The following is a 7,500-nucleotide window of genomic DNA, read 5'->3' as shown; positions in this document are numbered from 1 at the left end:
GGTTTAGGGTTTAGGGTTTAGGGTTTAGGGTTTAGGGTTTGTGCGCAGGACGTGTCGTTTTGGCTGTCTTGCGTGATATGGTTTTTGCTGGGGGCGTTTTCGGTGGTTTTGAAGCTGCTGCGGCAGCAAGTGGACCAGTGGACCAGTGCCCCCCCAGCAGCAGCAGCAGCAGCAGCAGCAGCAGCAGCAGCAGGGAAGGCGGGCGCTGCTGCAGCGTGGCGGCAGCAGCTGCTGCGCTCGGGTGTATATACAGCTGTCTACGCCTTCGACTACTTGCTGATGCTGGTTGTAATGACATTTAATTTATTTTTATTTATTTCTGTTTGTCTCGGATTAGGGTTTGGGGTTTTCTGTCTCAGCCACAAATTCCAAAACAAACCACCAGCAGCAGCAGCAGCAGCAGCAGCAGCAGCAGCAGGCGCGTCCCACAAACTCGACCCCGCCTGCTGCGGGGCGTAGGCGCAGCAGCAGCAGCAGCAGCAGCAGCAGCAGCAGCGAGGCTGGGGGGCAGCAGCTGCAGCAGCAGCAGCAGCAGCAGCGGCAGCAGTGCAGCAGCGGCGCCCGCTGCTGCACCAACGGCAACAGCAGCAATAGCTGCAGCAGCAGCAGCAGCAGCAGCAGCAGCAGCAGCAGCAGCATGCGTGTTTGCCCTTTGGCCAGCTGTGAAGCAGCTAGAGCTGCAGTTGGCTCCAAAAGGAATAGTAACAAATAAATAAATAAATATATTAATTAATTAATTAATTAATTAATTAATTATTTATTTATTTGTAATTAATTAATTAATTAATTAATTAATTAATTAATTATAAATAATAAACAAATGGCTCAAATGAAATAAAAAAGAAATAAAAAGGGTGAAAGCAAATGCGCCATTTGCTGCCTCCGTTTGTTTGTGTCCAGACACCTGGTTTTGTGTTTCTTTTTGATTCTTTTTCGTTTATTTTTGGATTTATTATTATTTAAAAGAAGAATAATAATAAAAAGAATTCAAAATTGTTATTATAATGGCGAAAACAATTCGAATTGCTGCTGCTGCTGCTGCTGCTGCTGCTGCTGCGCATACACCGCAGCTGCGCATACACCACAGCTGCACATACACCGCAATTTGCATGCATTTGGAAGCCAAAAGAGCAGCTTTTTGCATTTAGAGATCACAATTAATATTATTTATATTTATTTATTGCAAATAAACTCAAAGTTTGTCTTTTTGTTCTCAAAACTCCCCCGCAAACCCGCGGCGGTGCATGTACACCGCAGCAGTTCCGGTGTATCTGCAGCTGCTTCCCACTTTCCCCACAAACGCGTCCTTAACAGCTTCGCTCATTAGCAGCAGCTGCTGCTGCAGCAGCAGCAGCTGCAGCAGCAGCAGCAGCTGCTGTTGCAGCAGCAGCAGCAGCTGTTGTTGCATCGGCAGCAGCAGCAACTGCTTGTGCAACAGCAACAGCTGCTGCTGCTGTTGCCGTTGCTGCTGAGTTCTCAATAAACAGCGTCCCAGACAGCTGTGCCGTGGCTGCTGCTGCTGCTGCAGCAGCAGCAGCAGCAGCAGCAGCAGACACCTCCTCACCTCCTCGTATGTCTGGATTTCAATTTCGAATTTAGACTCTTTTTGTTTGGTTTAATAAGAAGCAAAGCACAGGCAGCAACAATAGTAAAGTGCGCAGCAGCAGCAGCAACAGCAGCAGCTGCTGCAGCAATAGCAACAGCTTCAGCAACAGCAGCAGCAGCAGCAGCAGCAGCAGCAGCAGCGGCAGTCAGTTTGCTGCTGCTCCTTCCGCGTTGCAACGAAACTTTATTTTTTTCCAATTTGTAATTCATTTAATTTTCAATTTATTTAATTTAATTAATTAATTTACTTTTAATTATTTGTTTGTGAATTATTTATTTCTTTAATTTAATCTACTGCTCCGCTCCCTTTCTACTTCTTATTCTTCAATTTATTATTTTTCTCTTTTATTATTTTTCTTTTTATTTTTAATTATTTAATTATTTATTCATTTATTTAGACATTTATTTATTTACTTTCTGTCATTTATTATTTTTATTTATTATTTTATTTAAAACTTTTATTTGCATTTATTGTCTTCCGTTTGTCTTTGCAATTTATTTCTTCTGCCATTCACTTCTGCTAGTCTTTCGAGAAAATAAATAAATAAAATAAAAGCAAATAAAATAAATAAATAAATAAAATAAAAGTAAATAAAATAAATAAATAAATAAATAAATAAAATAAATAAATAAATAAATAAATAAATAAATAAATAAATAAGTTAATAGTAAAATTAATTAGTAAGAAGTGATTTAAAAAAAACAGGAAATGCAGCTGCTAGAAAACAGCAGCAAAAAAAATAGTAAAATGCTTCTTTTGAAAAATACTGAAGCGCCTGTTTGCTGCTGCTGCTGCTGTGCAGGCCACTCATTCTGCTGCTGCAGCAGCAGAGGCAGAAAGACCTATTTGGCTGCTGCTGTTGCTGCTGCTGCTCTCTGCGTGGGCCAGGGGTATGGAGAGGTCGACTTGCTGCTGCTGCTGCTGCTGCTGCTGCTGCACAGGGCGCAGTGCATTGACTGCCACATCGGGAGACTTCCCACAGCTTCCTGCTGCTGCTGCTGCTGCCGTTGCCGCTGCTGCTGTTGCTGCTGTGTCTAATTTGGGTTTCTTGTGCTGCTGCTGCTCCTGCTGCAGCAGCCTTTGCTGCTGCGCCTGCTGCTGCAGGTGGAGCTGCAGCAGCTGCTGCTGCAGCAGATACTGCTGCTGCTGCTGCGATGGCTCGCTCAGTCTCCGCAGCTGCAGCAGCTGCTGCAGCTGCTCCGGTGTGAGCTGCTGCTGCAGCGACAATGCCTGTCGCTGCAGCAGCAGTTGCTGCTGCCGCTGCTGCAAAAGCTGCTGCTGCTGTTGCTGCAGAAGCTGTTGCTGCTGCTGCTGCCGCTGCAGCAGCAGGAGCCGCCCGTGGAGCGCTAGCGTGGCTGCGTCTACTTGTACGGCCCCCGAAGCAGCAGCAGCAGGTCCTGCTGCTGCTGCTGCTGCTGATGACAGGGGAGTTGCCCGAGCAGCAGGCGGCAGCGGAGCTGCTGCTGCTCCATCTAAGGCAGCAGCAGCAGCACTTGCTGCAGCAACGGGGGAGGCTATATGTGCTGCAGCGGGAGACATTGTGAGCGAAGCAACAGGAGAAGCAGCAGCAGAAGCAGCAGCAGAAGGAGCAGCAGCAGCAACACTCAGTTTTGCTGCTCCCTGGCGCTTCCTGCTGCTGCTGTCCCGCACAGCTTGTGCTGCCTGCAGCACGCTGGTGGGCAGCTGCTGCTCCAGCTGCTGCTTCCTGCTGCCTTTGCTGCTGATGCACTCCCGCTGCAGCGCGACGGACTGCAGCAGCAGCTGCTGCACTTGCTGCTGCAGCTCCTGCGGCTCTGCTGCTGCTGCTGCTGCTGCTTCAATCTGCTGCTGCAGGTTCAGAGCCAGCAGCAACGCAGCCTGCTCGCCCACCTGCTGCACGTACACCGGCCAGCTCACCTGCTGCAGCAGCAGCTCCTGCTGCTGCTGCTGCTGCTGCTGCTGCTGCTGCTGCCGCAGCTGCAGCCACTCAAGTCTCCACGCGCCCCCCTTAAATGCATCTGCTGCTGTGCTGCGGCTGAAGCGGAGGTGCGGCCTAAAGAGATTCTGTAGAGTCCAGCTGCTGCTGCTGCTGCTGCTGCTGCTGCTGCTGCTTCTGCTGCTGCTAGGCAGCGCTTCGCCGCTGAGACTGTGGGAAAGCTGGCGCCTACCTGCTGCTGCTGCTGCTGCTGCTGCTGCTGCTGGTTCGCAGGGGACATCTACTCGCTGCACTGCAGCAAGCAGCTCCTCAAGAGACGGCAGCTGCTGCTGCTGCTGCTGCCGCCCGCCCCCACCTCCCCTCTGCTGCTTAACCCCTGCTGCAGCTGCTGTACCTGCTGCTGCTGCTGCTGCTGCTGCTGCTGGGCTCGTGGCTGCGTCTGAGGGAGAAGTAGCTGCTGCTGCTGTTGCTGCTGCGGGCTCACCAGCAGCAAACGCAGCAGAACCATCCTTGCAGTTGCTGCTGCTGCTGCACGCAGGCTCCATAGCAGCAGCACCCGCTGCTGCAGTCGCTGATGCTGCTGCTGCCGTTGCTGTTGCTGCTGTCTTTGCTGCTGCAGCAGCTGCTGCTGCCAATTCGTCGTAGCAGCGAACAGCAGCAGCTCGGGCCCCCTGCCACCCCAGAGTGTGCACACTGAAAGTGAGGAGGCTGTTGTTTGCTGCTGCTGCTGCTGCAGCAGCAGCAGCAGCAGCAGGCAGGGCCTTAACTGTGTCGATGATCCACTGTCCCTTATCAGCAGCAAACGAGAGACCAGGGCGGCCGCTGCAGCAGCTCAAGTGCTGCTGCAGCGCTTCCAGTTCTGCTGCTGCTGCATGTGCTGCTGCTGCCGTTGCTGCTGCTGCTGTTGCTGCTGCCCCGTCTGGTGCCGCTTCGGCTGGCTCGGGTGCTACTTGTGCTGCTGCTGCTGCTGCTGCTGCTGCTGCTGCTCCTGGCTGCTCAGCTGCCTTTTGTTCTGCTGCTGCTGCTGCTGCTGAAAGTAATGCGGAGAATGCTGCGGGCCGAGCAGCCAGCTGTGAAGGCTCCTCCTTCACAGGTGGCAGCAGCAGCTGCTGCTGCAGCTGCTGCTGCTGCTGCTGCTGCAGTTGCTGCTGCAGCTTCTGCTGCTGCATCTGCTGCTGCAAAAGTTGCTGCTGCTGCTGCTGCAGCTCTTGCTGTTGCTGCTGCTGCAGCTCTTGCTGTTGCTGCTGTTGCAGCTGTTGGCGCTGCTGCAGCAGCTGTTGCTCTTGCTGTTGCTGCTGCTGCTGCTGGCGCTGCTGCAGCAGTTGTTGCTCATGCTCTTGCTGCTGCTGCTGCTGCTGGCGCTGCTGCAGCAGCTGTTGCTCTTGCTCTTGCTGCTGCTGCTGCTGCTGCTGTTGCTGAGAATCTTGGCGCTGTGCCTCCTGCTGCTGCGGTTGCTGCAGATGCAGCAGCTGTTTAGATTCCTGCTGCTGCGCACTTAGTGCTTGCCCTTGCTGTTGCTGATGCTGTTGCTGTCGCTGCTGCTGCTGCTGCTGCTGCTGCTGCTGGTCATGCGCCGATTCCGCTGCTGCTGCTGCTGCTGCCTTGCACAGGACAAGCTGTAGCCACACGCGAGCCATCTGCTGCGCTGCTGCTGCTGCTGCTGCCCAGCCAGAAACTGCTGCTGCTGCTGCTGCAACGGGGAAAAACCTGCAGCGGGTGAATCCTTCTGAGACCCAGCTGGCAACCCACTTACCTCTGCTGCTGCTGCTGCTGCTGCTGCTGCTGCTGCTGCTGCTGCCGGAGGCTTCGTAGTATACGCAGCCCCGCACGCCAGCAGCAGCAGCACTTGCTGCTGCTGCTGCTGCTGCTGCTGGGTCAGAGGGGTCGAGAGAGTCCAGAGACACCGACGGGCCACAAGCAGCAGTAACAGGAGCAGCAGCAGCAGCAGCAGCAGCAGAATCTGCAGCCCCAGGAGGCGCAGCAGCAGCAGCAAACCCGCCTCCTGCTGCAGCAGCAACCACTTCGGCTACGAAGGCCTGCGGCAGGTGCTGCAGAAACGGAGGAAGCACGGGAGGAATCTTTGCTGCTGCTGCCGTTGCTGCTGCTGCTGCTGCTGCTGCTGTTGCTGCTGCTGCTGCTGCGGACTCCCGCAGCCCCCTGAGGCTGACGGGGCTGCTTCTGGGCGTGTCCTCAGGAGACCTTGTGTCTTGCTGCTGCAGCAGGTGCTGCTGCTGCTGCTGCTGCTGCTGCTGCTGCTCTTGCTCCGCAGCCTGCGCAGCAGCAGCAGCAGCGAGAGCAGCAGCAGCAGCAGCAGCAGGCAGCTGCTTCGTCTGCACTCTCCCGCTGCAGCCGCTAGTCAGCTGCAGCTCCAAAACCCTAGACTGAAAAAGAGCAGCAGCTTTTTTCTTCGCAACAGCAAAAGGATACCGCCCCACAACAAATGCTGCTGCTGCTGCTGCTGCTGCTCCGGACCTCCACCAGCAGATCCAGCGGAGCCCTTCCGCGTCAAACCGGAAGCCGCAGCAGCAGCTGCTGCTGCTGCTGCTGCTGCTGCTGCTGCTGCTGCTGCTGCTGCTGCTGGAGTCGGGGGGGTCGGGGTCCGTGGTGAACAGCACTTCTGTGTCCGGCGTTGCTGCTGCTGCTGCTGCTGCTGCAGCAGACGCGCTGCTGCTGCTGCTGCTGCTGCTGCTGCCTTCTGCTGCCTCTGCGTCTTTTAGCTGCTGCCGGAACTTCAGCGCCAACTCTCGGGCCGTTGCAGGGCCGTACCTGAACAAACCCCCAAACCCTAAACCCTAAACCCTAAACCCTAAACCCTAAACCCTAAACCCTAAACCCTAATCTCAAACGCTAGCTCCGATCCATCGACGGCGAAGCAGCTTTAAGGGTGAAGCTCCTCGCCGCCCAGCGCTTGTGCGGGCCCGTAGCGGCGGGCCGTTAGGGTTTAGGGTTTAGGGTTTAGGGTTTAGGGTTTAGGGTTTAGGGTTTACTTGGAAGCAGCAAAGCTGCGGCTGTATTTGCGGCCCCCCGAAGACCAGCGACAAATCCAAGAAGCATTCAGCCCAGACCCTCGCGAGTAAACCCCTTCTGGCAGCTCTGCTGCTGCTGCTGCTGCTGCTGCTGCTGCTGCTGCTGCTGCTGCTGGCGACGCTGCAGCAGCAGCTGCTGCTTCTGCTGCTGCGGCTGGGGCGGCTGCGCCGCCGCAGCCAGAGACAGACACAGAGTCAGCAGACGCAGGGGACTCAAGACCGTGCTGCTGCTGCTGCTGCTGCTGCTGCTGCTGCAGCTGCTGCTGCTGCTGCTGCTGCTGCTGCTGCTCCGCATCTCCTCCTGCTACTTTGAGGCTCCAGTACTTCTCCGCGAGCAGCCGCGCCTAAAAGCATTAACCCCAAACCCTAAACCCCAAACCCTAAACCCTAAATCCTAAACCCTAAACCCTAAACCCTAAACCCTAAAATGAATAAGCGGCAGCCATGGAGGTAATGTACTTTGCGTCTGTTGAGCCCTATGTCAGATGCAGCTACGGTCGAGGGTTTAGGGTTTATTGAGGGTTTAGGGTTTATCTAGGGTTTAGGGTTTGCCCAGGGTTCAGGGTTTACCTAGGGTTTAGGGTTTACCGAGGGTTTAGGGTTTACCGAGGGTTTAGGGTTTACCTAGGGCCAGCGCCTAGCTAGGGTTTAGGGCATATCTAAGGCTGACGGTCTGCCCAGGGTTTAGCGTTTCTCTAAAGCTCAGGGTTTAGGGTTTAGGGTTTAGGGTTTAGGGTTTAGGGTTTACCTGTTCGTCCCCGAAGTCCCTAACCCTGAAGTACTTGTACTTGTGTCTGTTTGCTGCATCCAGCCAGCAGCAGCACCAGGCGCCGCTGCTGCTGCTGTAGCGGACCCCTGGTGCTGCTCTTCTTGCTGCTGCTACTGCTGCGCTGCTGCCCCTGCTGCTGCTGCTGCTGCTGCTGCTGCTGCTGCTGCTGCTGCTGCTGCTGCTG

General features: G+C 54.7%; 2 protein-coding genes across 2 annotated transcripts in view; one reads left to right on the top strand and one right to left on the bottom strand.

Annotated features, from left to right (window-relative positions):
* The window catches only part of ENH_00042420 (ctr copper transporter domain-containing protein, putative), a gene marked incomplete at both ends in the record, with an annotated part of 1,788 nt that extends 1,194 nt beyond the window's left edge, over nucleotides 1-594 (top strand). Inside the window, 2 exons of the mRNA XM_013585325.1 lie at nucleotides 49-288; nucleotides 460-594. Of these exons, the coding sequence (XP_013440779.1) occupies nucleotides 49-288; nucleotides 460-594 (375 nt within the window). The remainder of the gene's footprint in view (nucleotides 1-48; nucleotides 289-459) is intronic.
* Nucleotides 595-2,413: 1,819 nt separating this feature from the next.
* The window catches only part of ENH_00086380 (hypothetical protein, conserved), a gene marked incomplete at both ends in the record, with an annotated part of 5,768 nt that continues 681 nt past the window's right edge, over nucleotides 2,414-7,500 (bottom strand). Inside the window, 3 exons of the mRNA XM_013585324.1 lie at nucleotides 2,414-6,287; nucleotides 6,509-6,891; nucleotides 7,296-7,499. Of these exons, the coding sequence (XP_013440778.1) occupies nucleotides 2,414-6,287; nucleotides 6,509-6,891; nucleotides 7,296-7,499 (4,461 nt within the window). The remainder of the gene's footprint in view (nucleotides 6,288-6,508; nucleotides 6,892-7,295; nucleotide 7,500) is intronic.

Source organism: Eimeria necatrix, genomic scaffold (assembly GCF_000499385.1).
Source record: "Eimeria necatrix Houghton genomic scaffold, Enh_scaff314, whole genome shotgun sequence".
NCBI classification, from domain to species: domain Eukaryota; phylum Apicomplexa; class Conoidasida; order Eucoccidiorida; family Eimeriidae; genus Eimeria; species Eimeria necatrix.
This window is presented reverse-complemented; position numbering and strand designations above follow the sequence as displayed.